We start from the raw sequence: 13,297 nt of genomic DNA, 5'->3' as shown, positions 1-13,297 counted from the left end.
GAGTTCGCAGCATGTGTGAACAAAGTTAACCTTCTCTCAGTAGCGCGAGTGATGATGTTGGCAAAATTAATCCGCCACCTGGCCTACACGAGACGTTAGAAATACTAAACGGAACGCCTGCAACAGATCACGAAAACATGGTCCCTCTTACAGACTCGTATCGATGGAATATTTCCCAACTCGGAGCCTCTGTTAAATCCGCCACTCTCACAAGAGCCCTATATTCCTGGCCGCTTTACCATTGGGCCCCTTGGTCAGGATCAGCCAGAGTCTCAGTAGCCAGGCCCAGATATTTTAGCTCCGTCTATGCAAGCGAACGCTTTTCCAAGTGATTCTGATGCACAATTTTGGGGATGGCGTCTTCGGTCTTTGTTATTCGCGCATGGACGGTTCCCACCGCGGTGCCTAGTGACGAGCTTTCAGGTGGATATGCTCCTGCTACAACATTTTTTGACCAGTATCAGTCATTATTCAGCAACTCGGACTGGGCACTGACCGGAGAAAAACGTGGATGACTTTGCCGAACTTAGCAGATATCTTGCAAGCCCTGTGAGCTAGGGAGACTCCGCGTGATCCTGGATGAGTTTACCTACCTGAACTTTCTGAGTAGCTGCACGAACAGGTGAGCTAGTAACGATAAATAGGCAGTAGTCTAGAGGTCAGATTATACAAGGATAATTTCCTGAATGGACCTCTCATGCAGATGAGGTGACTCCACCTAAGTAGTACATACATGACTAGTACATCTGCAGGGCGCTTAAAATAGCCACCCTCCTATCCCCGGGCGCTACGAAACATATAAACCCTAGCTTTACCCCTCTTATTCTCATCTTCTAGAAGAGCTTTCACACAGCCACTATCTAAGCCAGTATGTCATGCTATTCGCTACACTCGGGCAGGATTTCTTCCAATTTTGACGCGGATTTGCCCTGCGGCATTCAGAATTCCTCGCATCCACATGTGCAATGTTGTGTAAAGGGTGACTATTGCATGAGTAATGGCATCTGCCACTTCTATAAACGCAGTTCAGACCAGGGATACTATACCGCGGATTGCACTGATCCAACACTCCAGGACCCCGCATGCATGAGCCGATGTGGTAATTTCTCAACCACGATGTTTACAACATCAATAATGCTAAGTATATATAGGCGCTCAACCTGGATCAATCATAGCCTATGATGAAAGTACGGGGCTCTGGGCTTGTTGCACATATAGCAGTGATGGTAAGGCCAATTGCTCAAATCTTTCCGAAGAGAGATTCCCTGCTCCAGCTCCCAGCAAACTTGTTACGATTCAGTATCTGCCTCCTACTGCCACCCCGACCTATGCACCGTCTACAGATGCTACGTCTACGCCACTCGTGAATTCTACCGGCAGCCAGATAGGCGCAGGCGCTGCAGCTGGGATTGGAGTAGGGGTTGGGGTTGGTGCATTTTTACTTGCAGCAGCGGGCGCGTTGTTTTATTTCCGACGGCGGAGGTCATCGCAGCACAGTGTACCAGCTTCGCAATCTTGTACCGGGTTAATGTCGGGAGTGCAGCAGCCGCAAACAGATGTTAGATATGAGCTTGGGAAGTCGGAGCCTCGTCCGCAGGAGCTTGCATAATGGATTTCGATGGCTAGAATGTAGTTGTGTATTCTCCTGCACTTGGAATTTGGAGTAGGTCATGATTCATTTTGTGACGATATTATAAAGCATCTTTAAAGGACTAAGGGGTGCAAGTCTGACGACACATTACTACTTTCCACAGTTTAACTGATGACTCTAATACTTACGATCTCCAAGTGGAAAGAATAGGGCTTCCAGTCCGCTCAGCCGTACTTGGACCCTATCCCAGCTGGGTAGTAATTGACCATCAGAGCTCTCATACAGTCCTGTTTTCCATGTTGTCCAAGCCTACTGTCATAGCCGACCGATCGATACCTACCAAAGCAACCGAATAGTGTTGAGCAATTGAAGGATCAACACATTACATCCACTTGGGTCTGAAATAGAAAGAGGTCAGAATAATCTGCTTTCCACCCTCCAGATTCCAGCCTTCCTTTCCATTCGGGGCAATTCCTCTTCCTGTGGGGCTCATGTCAGTGTTAACGATAGAAGCGACCTGGATCTGTCCCTGCTTTGTACAAAGCCACTTATCATCCCTAGAAAATGCGATTGCAAGGCCTTCATCCCTAAAATATATTGATGGGGGGAGGGGGGAGGTCGTCATCCAGCTTGAGCTGTCCTATATTTTGCCAAGTATCGATACAACACAGCCGGACAGATTTATAACCTAGCTCTGCAAGTAAGTCCGTTTCCTCAGTCGATTCGGTTGGATCTGTCTCAGTCGTTCTTCGAAGTATCATGTAATATCATTTCTCCCTATCTCGTTGGTACGAGAGGTATCTTTAGAAGGCTTCCATCTTCATGGTCATCCAGTGACATTTGACTAAACTGGCAATAGATCTCATCCGTTGGCCTTTAATATACACGAACTCGCGCACCCTAGCGGTGACATCAGCTCAGTCACAGACACTGACATAAGTGGCCCAGTAAGAAGTGAAAAGCCAGTGATATATAGTTGCATGTCTGGCGGGATAGATCCTATGTATCTAGAGTATGCAAAGATAGCTATTGCAGACTCACCTTATAAATCCCATTGCCCATACCGTCGATGACTCGACATATGTAGAATATCACATCGTGAACAAGTTCCCAAGGTATGTAGACCAAAAAACACATGCATACAGCACGGACATCAATACCCTAATAATACCTAAGCACCGTCAGGATTATAACCGCACTAGGTGGGTCTTGTTTCCCCCAGATTTTGGTCTATGTGATTGGGAGAATCAGGAATCGTCATAAGTACGGGGGTGATAATCTATGGGTGGATTCATCTGAGGAATTATCTATAGGATAATCTGGTGAAGTCTAATTCAAGATATGGCTATATAGATATACTATACATATATAAGGTCTGGAGAAAGACAGCTCCCATCTGCAGAGATATAAGCAATTGTAGTATTCCAATTCCATTCTCTATTTCTATCCTGAAGGCGTTGTTTATACCCTCCCTACTCAAATTTATGACGAGAAAAGACTCTTTTGCCTTTAGATAGTACAATGATGTCGAGATAGCGTAGATCTGCTTACACCATGCTCCTTGGCAATTTTGGTATAATTAATCGTTTCGCTTGCTTCCAAATTTTCGATCTCTGCTAACGTTGCCTGAATTGAAGCCATTTTAGCAGAGCTATAGTAGCTTGAAAACTGTCAATAAAATCAGGCGTCAGGTGATACGGTATACTCAGAATGAAATACCCGTTCAAGGTTGAAACTCTACGCAACATCCAGACCGATGTATCTGAATCACGCTCAAATCTTTCTTTCGCAATGCATTATTACATATGTATGTTCTGTTTTCAGGTTTATAAGCACGGGCTTCTGCTAACTATTCTTGTTTAGTGACAAGATTTCTAAAGTAGAAAAGGTTGATTTGATTATACGGTGGAAGCTAGGTATATCTCTTAACAGCTTGAATACAATATAACTAACTCTCTCTACTTATAGACAATAAATCTCGTGAGGTTATTGATTGGCTGTGTCCCGTTAACTTTTGGTTAAAACAGGCAGACGTGCTGAAACAACAACAGCCCGAGACAAGAGAGTGGCTACACAAGATTCTAGATTTCTTAATTAGAAAACAAGTGACAGAGAAATCCTTTGGTATCAAGACTGTCGTAAGTGCTACTGACAGTGATAAACAATCCAAATACTAATGTGCTCAGCTAGCATTGGCAAGACTGTCTTATAGTAAGCGCAAAAACTTTTCCCTCCATATATAAAGTTGAATCTGAAAAAGAAGGCTAACAACTACTATAGTTCTATTGTCATTGACTTCCTCGAGTCTGATTTACCTGCTCCAGATGTTAGCCTGGCGTCTGTATATTGCAATTACAAGTCGAGCCAAGTACAAAGTCTGGAGTATTTTCATCGTATTATTGCTTGACACTTGGTTGAGCTAAAACAAGCGATTCCAGAAAGTGTTTCCGAATTATGCCAGAGACATCATGGGAAGGGAACAGCACTAACGGAGGAAGAATGCCTGAAGTCAGTTCAGTCATTAACTAGAGACTCAGCGGGAATATATGTTGTCATTGATACCTTGGATGAGTATGTTGATAAATATGATGGACTGTTCTGGACCAAGCTTATTGGCCAATTAAAGAGCTCTATTATCAATCTACATCTCCTGTATACCTCAGAGGCATATTGATGACCCAAGAGGGATACTTGGAAACGCTACTTATGTTGAAATACGCGCTAGTCAAGCAGATATTTGACCTCTATTGAAGAAAGGATTGACTCAAGTAATAACCTTCTCATATTCTGCAAACGAGACCCAAAGCTTCGGCAGAATATTATGGAAGTTATTGAATCAAAGTCGGACGGAATGTGAGCTAGCTGAGATTGCGATTGAGTGTACAAAGATTAATATCTGATACCAGAATAAAGGTTTCTGATAGCCCAGCTCTACATCGAGCTACTAGAAGCAAATGGTAACTTATAAGCTCTTAAAAAGTCTCTACAGAGCTTACCTGTGTAAATAGATGATTTGTATGACAAGGTAATGCGAAGACTCCGATTGTCACTAACTACTCAGCTTGCCTTGCGGGTTATTTCATAGGTTGTGTATTCTTTCAGTCCGTTACAGCTCATAGAACGTCAACATGCAGTCGCAATTGATAAACTAGAACCAGACAACTAAGATATCCCGGAAGAATGTTTAACTGACCGATCCAAGATGATCAATTCCTGCATTAGACTGATAAAGGATTGACAAGGGAAAGTCAAACAATTGACTTGGTCCATTACACTGCATAGGACTACTTTGATCGGAAGGGTTCGGACTACTTCCCACATGCACAAGTGGACATTGGGCTGCATGTGAGAGGTATCTAAGCCTCGGTACTTTTGCTTCTAGTAGCTGTTCAACTACTGAACTACTGGATTGTCGATTAATAGGAATCCATTTTTGGAATACACAAGTCAGAACTTTTGTGACCACATCCGAAACGGGATGGGCAGCAAAAGGCTTCATCAGCCTTCACTTCAACTCTTCCTGGACATGTTGAAGATATCATGTGCTGCTAAGTTTTGCCTGCTGACCCAATGGGAAGTTCTTGGTGGAAGAAAATGTGCTTACCAGGGATTGCTCAAGGATTTCAAGGGATTCACCATGCAGCTTATTCCGGGTTATCCTCGACTCTCTGGTCACTGATCAAGGCCTATGACTTGAATTCGAAAGACAATTGAGGACTAACTCCTCTGTCATATACAGCAGAGAATAGCCATGTGTCTGCGGTTAAGCTACTCCTGGACCAGGGTGCTCAACTGGACTCTGAGGATGAGGATAGTCGGACACCTCAATTATATGCAGCAGAGTGGCCATAGGTCTGTAGTCAGACTACTCCTGCACCAGGGTACTCCACTGGACTCCGAAGATAAGCGAAGCTCTAATCTTCCTTTAAATCGAGGTGCCGAAGCTAAAGAGGCTAAAAAGACCTTGCTATATAAAACCCCCATAAAAACCAAAGCCCCGTCTAAAATTACATTGTCCCATATATTCTACTAGTGATTTCTATTCCAATGGCCATTCCTAATTTCACTTCAAGCATCTGAAATTTCAGCCGATTTCAATTTCAGGCCCCACCGCTAGATGGGAATAATAGTGTAAACGGCTCAAGTAGGGCAAACGGTATTTCAGACGTGCAGTCTGGTTATCAGACACTCAATCGACCACATTACTTACAACAACACATCAACAAGCTACTCTCTCAAACTATCCGAATCTAGCATCCACCAATGGTAGAACTCGGGCCCTAGATAGAATTTATTAAGTCAATCTCCTGGATACCAGCCTTCAATATACAAGGTACTTACGCATTTAAATGACGCAAGGCCGTGTCCCCCCCTGTAGTTGCACTTGTCTGTAGTAATCGGCGGATAGGTCTCAACCTCGCAATCGCGCTCATTGTAGAATGTACAGCTCCAGCAGGAGTTTTTTCCAAGGACCTGGGTATGAAGGTCGCTCAGGTAGACCGAGGTGCCTCGGAAGTTATCACTAGTACAGGCGGTGTAGCTGGCCCCGCCGTTGATATACAGGGAGCATGAAGCGTCTGAAGGTGGGACATCGAACAGGTTAATGCACTGTTCGGAGTTTCCATCAAAGATCTTGTAGTTGGAGTTGTCATTGGCGTTGCAGTCATTCACATTGTCGTAGAATATGACTAAGATATGGTTAAGGACAATCTGGGAATTGAATTGGATGACGTACGTTCATAGGCCTTAGCCTGCATAGCAAGGCCAGTACCAAGCATCAGCGCTTGAAGAAGACGCATTATAAAAATGGTTGAGGAAGTTCGCTATACTTCACACTTAGATGCTTGTTTTGTCTTGGTTACTTAGAAGCCCTTGCAAGGACAACAAGGGGGTATTTATATTCAATCCACCAAGCTATGGCCTAGCCAGAATTCCATAGTTAATATGTTTAGAGCAAAACGGACCCCAAGATACAGACCCACAGTTATACTGATCTATAAAAATTACTTGTTTTTTTCCCCTTCTTAACTCAGCTGATAGCTATAGCCTTTCATTGGCGTGAAAAGCTTACTATTGATTGTGAAAGAACTTGAAAAGTGATATCGGCACTCAATAGTATATATAGAAATAGAGTAAATAGGCTGATCAACCCTTCTTTTGTCTTGAACCGATAAATATCTAAGTCCAAGACCTTTGCCTACATTAGCCTGGTATCTATTCCACAATTTCAACTGAATAAGGGAGTATCACTATACCATCTAGGGGTCTAGGATCCGGAGATATATATAATTGCCGTAGAACAAAACAGACGAGCATCATAATTAGTACTGTTGGCTAGCTATTCCCAAACAGGAATGTCGGTAAGTCATTTAATTACTATTCGGAGTATTCGCTCGCCAGCGTCCGGTGGAGAAAATGCACTCTCAATGTGGGGATTCCGAGGATGATCCTCTCCGCTTATTTGGGGGCCAAAGCTATCCGCCTTAGAGTACCTGCTCTACAAAACTGTTGGGTGCAGGGTTATGACCATTACGATCCGGGACCCAGAGTGGTGGCGGCGTTGCAACTGGGCGCGGTATGATCAGCAAGAGCGAAGACGTAGTGTTTCGGCGAAGCCGTCAGCTTGCAAGTTCCTATAAAAGAGACGGGAGAATCTATCATTACTATAATACTGAAAATCTGATGTTTTAACGGTGCAATTGATTAGTTGTTCTTTCTATTGCTGAGTGCTAGGTTTTATAGTGGGTATATAGAGGTATTTATGGTGCATGTCTACTTTTGTGGTTGGCGTACTCATCTGGCCTGGCACAAGTCGTACCATGGCATTTTGAGCAATCTGAGGAAGAGCGACCTCTTCTATTAATGCGACGGAGTGGTCGTTCTTGTTCCATTAGCACTTCCTGTATACAATAGTATCCCAACATTGAACCTACCAGGATCTTCACAGGACATGACACGGTGGCGGCCACGGACGCAAGGTTTATAAGCCCAATTTTCCCCGTTAAACGGAGCTAGACTCTTAAGGAAACTTTTCAGGATTGAGATATCCACCTCTTATAATCTTCCGTTGTGATCCACGAAATCTTACCGTGAACGGACTATTCTCGCCCGAGGAATTCTATCGATACGCGCGGTAGTTCTACGGGTTCAGCCAGTGGGGTCAAGATATTGGTGCACTAGAGTGGTTGTGCCGATATCTAACCAAAGATTGCTACGCTGCTGTGTACTATGGTATAGTTAACCAATTAATTTAATAACCAAGCAGTTTTATGACCGCCAAGGCTTGGGTTTTATGCAAAGTTGGATTTTTACCATAATGGGGCCCCAATGGGGCCCCATTATGGGTTATGGGTTGGGTCATGGGTTCTAGATAGATCTGAACCCAAACCAGGTTCCTGGCGCAGTCTAATGCTCTATGGGTAATCCGATCAGCTTTACTTTCTAGAGGCTGTCGAAGATATATTGCCGGAAGTAAACCGCCGCTATCCCTTGAGATTAAACAGAAACGGCTTCTCTGGGCATAAGAGCACCTTAACTGAACTCTTAGTCAATGGGAAACTATACATGTCTGATGAAACATGAGTAAATCCGGGTCGCCACATACGTACATGGGTTACTCACCGAAAGGATGAGGCCTTCCATGAAGACCGCGTTATTGAACGGCGCTCACATAAGATAGGATAGATGCTTTGGGGCTCATTTCATGGAACTACTAAAGACCCCTATAGTATTCTGGGAGAAGGAATGGGGTCCAATAAATGCTCAAAGCTTTATTCAATATATAGGTCCGCTTATAACAGAGTATATCCATTACAATCCTTATATTGAACTAGTACAGGATGTCCAGGCCATGGTGCTCAATCTACTATTCATGCACTTGAGAGGGGTAGACTCTATATGACTAGAAGGCCTCCTTTCTCTCCTGGTCTTAATCTAATTGTTCAATTCCATACTGCAGGCAAATTTCCCTGAATATATGACACTACCAGAGCTAAGGATAGCCCTTAGAGAGGCCCGGGATACTATTCTAGTTGATTTTCTGCGAGATCTACTGAAATCTATGCCTGAAAGGTGCCGTGCAGTTATTGAGGCAGGTGGTGGTCATACTAAATTTTGATACTATTGTGCATGTATATATTAGATAGGGCGTGAATATAGTCTGGAAATTCATCTTTACCTAATAAAGGCGTGATTTCCCGTGGAGCTTACTAACATTAACTTATACTTACGGGTAAAATGTATCCCGCGGCTACTCTATGCGTTTCGACTCTGTTTACTCGATTGTCGCTTGGAAAAGGAGGCAAAAACATCAACCCATATTCCGCATTCTGCGCCAGAAGCTGACCACAAAATATCTTCAATCTTCCGGGATGTGAAAAATGAAATCATGGAGTCCATAGGCATAGGGAGAACACTCACTCTGCTGCTGAGCCTGCCTTGTCAAAACAAAGGATAAAGAATACCTTGCAAGAGTCTACTGTCTGGCCCGTACTGCATACACATGAAAGCTGGGAGTGCAGCCGGTTACAAAAACGGCGCAAATGTTTATACTCTTATATTGTCTCTGAAGCTCTATATTTGCCCGGTCGAGCCTTAGTTACCAACACAGCACAGGTTTATTGATCTAAAGTACTGACTAATATGAACATCAAATTGCGAGAACTTGAATCAAGGGGAGGGACCCCTGGAATGATGTTAAACCCACTTTACCAATGACACAGCAACTAGAATACTTCGAAACGAGACGGTGGTATCCTGGCATTCCCTTAGTATTACCCCACATTTCCATGAGAACCAAAATTACCTTGATGTGTTGGCAGGTGTTTGTAATCAGTCCTCTATCGTCCTCATGGCCGAGAAATATGCAATAGCATCGAGGATTACCTACAGATTGTATCCAGCAAGAAGACAGCTGCAGCACGTGAGCTCTTCGAGGTTCATATTGTCGGCAATGCAGATGCATAGATAGGCTTCACGCATATGGAAGACTTGGCGAAATTTATCGTCAAGACAATTGACCATCCGGAGGTGAAGGGAAAGAAGTGTGTTCCCGGACGACCTCTGGATCTTGGTGAAGGGAATACAAGGGCCAGGAAGATTTTGGAGGCCACCTGGGCAGGTGCATAATGATTTGTTCCCTGATGTGGAGGTGGAGACGTTCGAGAGATACCTGAGGAATAATATTTTTACATCTTGACATTTTGTCTTCTGTTGGCATTACGATGGGGAGAATGTATGATCAGTCATGCTGGAGATGTACGTTGACGTTGTCTGCACGCTTGCCTACGCTATCCTATACCGGACACGGATATTACTCCATTCGGAGAGGAATCTGTACATCCAGAGCAACATACAGGGGTGAGCACTGTAGCTAGAGACGTCGTGCTCTCCGGTTGTTTCACCGGTTGACTTTCGTATGGTTCGATCTCTTCGGAAAATTGCCCGATGTGAGCTGCTTCGTTTTGCGGGGTTGGTACGGTTTCCCCCGCTTGAGGGTATATAAATACCCCGAATACCTCTGCAAAACGTGTACAATTCAATTGCTGCCAATCCCCAGACTTCCCTGCGCGAGGTTCTCTAAGCATCTTTGGCCCAATGCCGTGTTTCCTTGCTTTAGTCGCAGTGCTTTCTTTGCTTTCCAGGGCATTGGCCCTGGTAAGGCCTGATGGCGTGGTAAGATTTGTCGTTAGCTTAGAGCTGATGGTGACTAATAGGCATGCATAGGGCAAACTGCCTGCATTGGGTTGGAATAGCTGGAATGCATTTGCATGCAACATCGATGCTCCCAAAATCCTGACTGCGGCGGAAGAAACGATCAACTTGGGCTTGAAGGATGCAGGTTATGAATATATTAACAGTATGTCTATCACACCATACTATATGCATGCTAATAATGCTAGTTGATGACTGCTGGTCCGTCAAAGGTCGTCGAGATCCCAATACGAACCGTATGATTCCGGACCCGACAAAATTCCCAGACGGCATTGCTGGTGTCGCATCCAAAATCCACGACATGGGGTTAAAGATTGGCATTTATAGCAGTCAGTAACCATATACAACCATCGGCTGGTAGAAATAGCTAACCAGATAGGTGCCGGTACGGAAACATGTGCCGGCTATCCCGCAAGTCTGGGATATGAGAAAGTCGACGCTGAGAGCTTTGCCGAGTGGGGCATTGATTGTATATACCCATCTCTGCTACTGTTCGAATCTCCAAGTAGCTGACGCATTGAGCAGATCTAAAATATGACAACTGCGGCGTACCCACTAACTGGACCGACCTATATACCCACTGTGTGCCAGATAACACCAATGGACCGAAATTTCCCAATGGAACTTGCCCCGATAATCCTAACCCACCACCGGCCGATTACGACTGGAGCCGTTCTAAATCTGCCCAGAGATATGAGGCTATGCGCGATGCCTTGCTGAGTGTCAACAGACCTATCCTCTATTCGTTGTGTAACTGGGGCCAGGCAGACGTGAATGAATGGGGCAATGTAACGGGGAACTCATGGAGGACGACGGGCGATATCACTCGTATGTTGATGCCATTTGTCATCCAGCGAAACTCTGTCTGACTTTAACAGCCCACTGGAGCCGCATTGCCGAAATTGCCAACGAGAATTCTTTCTTCATGAACTATGCCGATTTCTGGGGATATCCAGATCCTGACATGCTAGAGGTCGGCAATGGAGACTTGACGTTGGCAGAGAATAGGGCTCATTTTGCTCTCTGGGCTGTGATGAAGTCTCCACTTATCATTGGAGCCCCTGTAAGTTCATATCCGATCCCGACCAGGGAATCTGGCTGACGAAAGTAGCTTGATTCTATCAAACAGGAACATGTCGCCATCCTGAAGAACAAATACTTACTCGCCTTCCACCAAGACCCGGTATTCGGTCGACCGGCCTACCCTTACAAGTGGGGATACAACCCTGACTGGACATTTGATCCAGTTCATCCGGCGGAATACTGGTCGGGGCCATCTTCGACCCTGGATGGAACGCTGGTCTTGATGTTGAACTCCGAGGACAGTGACCAAACCCGGACTGCAGTATGGAGTGAGATCCCTGAGCTGGGTGGCTCCGCTGGGAAGGATAGTGGACATCAGGTAACCGATGTTTGGACGGGCGAGGATCTAGGTTGTGTGAAGGGTGAATACAGCGTGGAATTGCAGCGTCATGATGCTGCTGCTTTGGTAGTCGGACAGCCGTGCTGATGAAGTGGCTCACACATGAAGTATCGAGCTTCGGTCTAACGAAAATACTGGTCCATGTTAGAGGTCCGTACGCACACACCTTCATTCTTTCATGATCTTGCTGGAATTCCGTCTTTAAGAAAATACTTAGGAGATACTATCTGTAACGGGGATGATTAAGCAGGAGTAATAGAGCACAACAAGGCATGTACTAAAGGCCTGTTTGTGTCGGACCGGACTCTCAAGCTTCAGTTGCACTCCTGTCTCGCCGCTTCTCTACCAAGCTGTCAATACACCTTTCCATTAGGTCACGCGTAAACTCGGGTGATTCGTCCAGTATGTGCTTTGGAAAATTGTAGCCAATATCGCATCTGTGGCACTGGCCGTGCAATACTCTGAAAGCGAAAGTGACAATATTCCTCCGAATTAACCTATGATGACCTGTCGTTGCCGCATATGCCTCCTTAACAGCACGAGGAAAGACCGTAGAAAAGGATGCTTTATATAAGACTTGAAAGAACTTTCGAGTGGCAAGGTTTCGAAATGTCGTGAGAAGGAGACGGTATGCCAAAAGAATGACTTTGAGATGGAGAGACAGTTCACAGCAATCCAGACGATCTTTGGGCAACGTTTTATCAGCGATGTTCACTTTGTGTCCTGTAGATGTAAACATACCAATCATATCCGAAGGTAGATCTACGCCTTCTATGCCTTTAGAGCTAGGAAAGCCATAATCCATGTAAAATGTGTAATCGGACTTGTAAAAATAGTCGAGCATCATTCGGACAACGAGAGGATCGTCTGGGAGTACGATCTCGTTCGACTTGGCTTCCTTTGAGCAGTTAGACGCGGAATGTTGAAGATCTATGAATGATGAATGCCAAAACGAACAAAGAAGGAACCATTCATTGCTTTGGCAAAGAATTCTGACTGAGGACAGATAACTGCTTTGTGGACTGGAAATCTGTAGCCACCACAGAGGATGGTGAAGTCACTATATTGGGAATCCAGCAAAAGTCTGGTTCATCCTTCATCAGCGAGCAATCATACAACATACATTACCCCCTCTTACTTTGAAACTGAAGTTAGTAGGGCATCTTTGCGATAGGAAGCATCCCAGTAAGGGGTCTTGTCTTTTGGCGTTGTCGTCGCTTTTGGGCTTAATGGCTCCGGATCTTCGTCAATCATATCCATAATGCACAAGGGTCGCAAGGGATACTCGAGGACAACGGCTGTGGCGTCAAAAATGATACTAGAAAGAAATCCCGGCAAGTGCTAAAAGGTTCGAGAGATAAAAGATAGTGATTTACTAGTCAGATAGAAAGTAATGTGAAGTTCAGGGTGCAGGGATGAAAGGATTGTGCAGATAGAAGAAACATTCACGTCTCAGCCAGTCAGTCAGTGATAGCAGATTTCCTCAGGCATCAAAAGACCTAACATTGGCCTGTCTAGAGTAGCTGTGCGGTGCTTCAAGACACACAATACTACGAGTAGTTGTAGATGAA

General features: G+C 44.8%; 4 protein-coding genes across 4 annotated transcripts; 2 read left to right on the top strand and 2 right to left on the bottom strand.

The window, feature by feature from the left end:
* Window positions 1–870: 870 nt before the first annotated feature.
* BDW43DRAFT_311125 (uncharacterized protein) lies at window positions 871–1,609 on the top strand (the record flags this gene model as incomplete). Its single annotated transcript, XM_032047120.1, has 2 exons — window positions 871–1,099; window positions 1,152–1,609. The coding sequence occupies 2 exons, from the start codon at window positions 871–873 to the stop codon at window positions 1,607–1,609; spliced, it is 687 nt and encodes a 228-aa protein (XP_031900246.1).
* A 4,232-nt stretch (window positions 1,610–5,841) lies between these two features.
* BDW43DRAFT_311124 (uncharacterized protein) lies at window positions 5,842–6,390 on the bottom strand (the record flags this gene model as incomplete). The annotated part of the gene is made up of 3 exons (XM_032047119.1): window positions 5,842–5,871; window positions 5,933–6,279; window positions 6,327–6,390. 3 exons carry the CDS (start codon window positions 6,388–6,390, stop codon window positions 5,842–5,844), a joined length of 441 nt encoding a protein of 146 aa, XP_031900245.1.
* Window positions 6,391–10,186: 3,796 nt separating this feature from the next.
* Window positions 10,187–11,813, top strand: BDW43DRAFT_300282 (glycoside hydrolase family 27 protein; the record flags this gene model as incomplete). The annotated part of the gene is made up of 7 exons (XM_032044866.1): window positions 10,187–10,264; window positions 10,316–10,448; window positions 10,492–10,632; window positions 10,683–10,772; window positions 10,829–11,131; window positions 11,182–11,366; window positions 11,415–11,813. The coding sequence occupies 7 exons, from the start codon at window positions 10,187–10,189 to the stop codon at window positions 11,811–11,813; spliced, it is 1,329 nt and encodes a 442-aa protein (XP_031900244.1).
* A 220-nt stretch (window positions 11,814–12,033) lies between these two features.
* BDW43DRAFT_319667 (BTB/POZ domain-containing protein) lies at window positions 12,034–12,986 on the bottom strand (the record flags this gene model as incomplete). Its single annotated transcript, XM_032048959.1, has 4 exons — window positions 12,034–12,410; window positions 12,468–12,624; window positions 12,684–12,810; window positions 12,865–12,986. The coding sequence occupies 4 exons, from the start codon at window positions 12,984–12,986 to the stop codon at window positions 12,034–12,036; spliced, it is 783 nt and encodes a 260-aa protein (XP_031900243.1).
* Between the last annotated feature and the right edge of the window lie 311 nt (window positions 12,987–13,297).

Source organism: Aspergillus alliaceus, assembly GCF_009176365.1.
Source record: "Aspergillus alliaceus strain CBS 536.65 unplaced genomic scaffold BDW43scaffold_22, whole genome shotgun sequence".
In the NCBI taxonomy this organism is placed as follows: Eukaryota; Fungi; Ascomycota; class Eurotiomycetes; order Eurotiales; family Aspergillaceae; genus Aspergillus; species Aspergillus alliaceus.
This window is presented reverse-complemented; position numbering and strand designations above follow the sequence as displayed.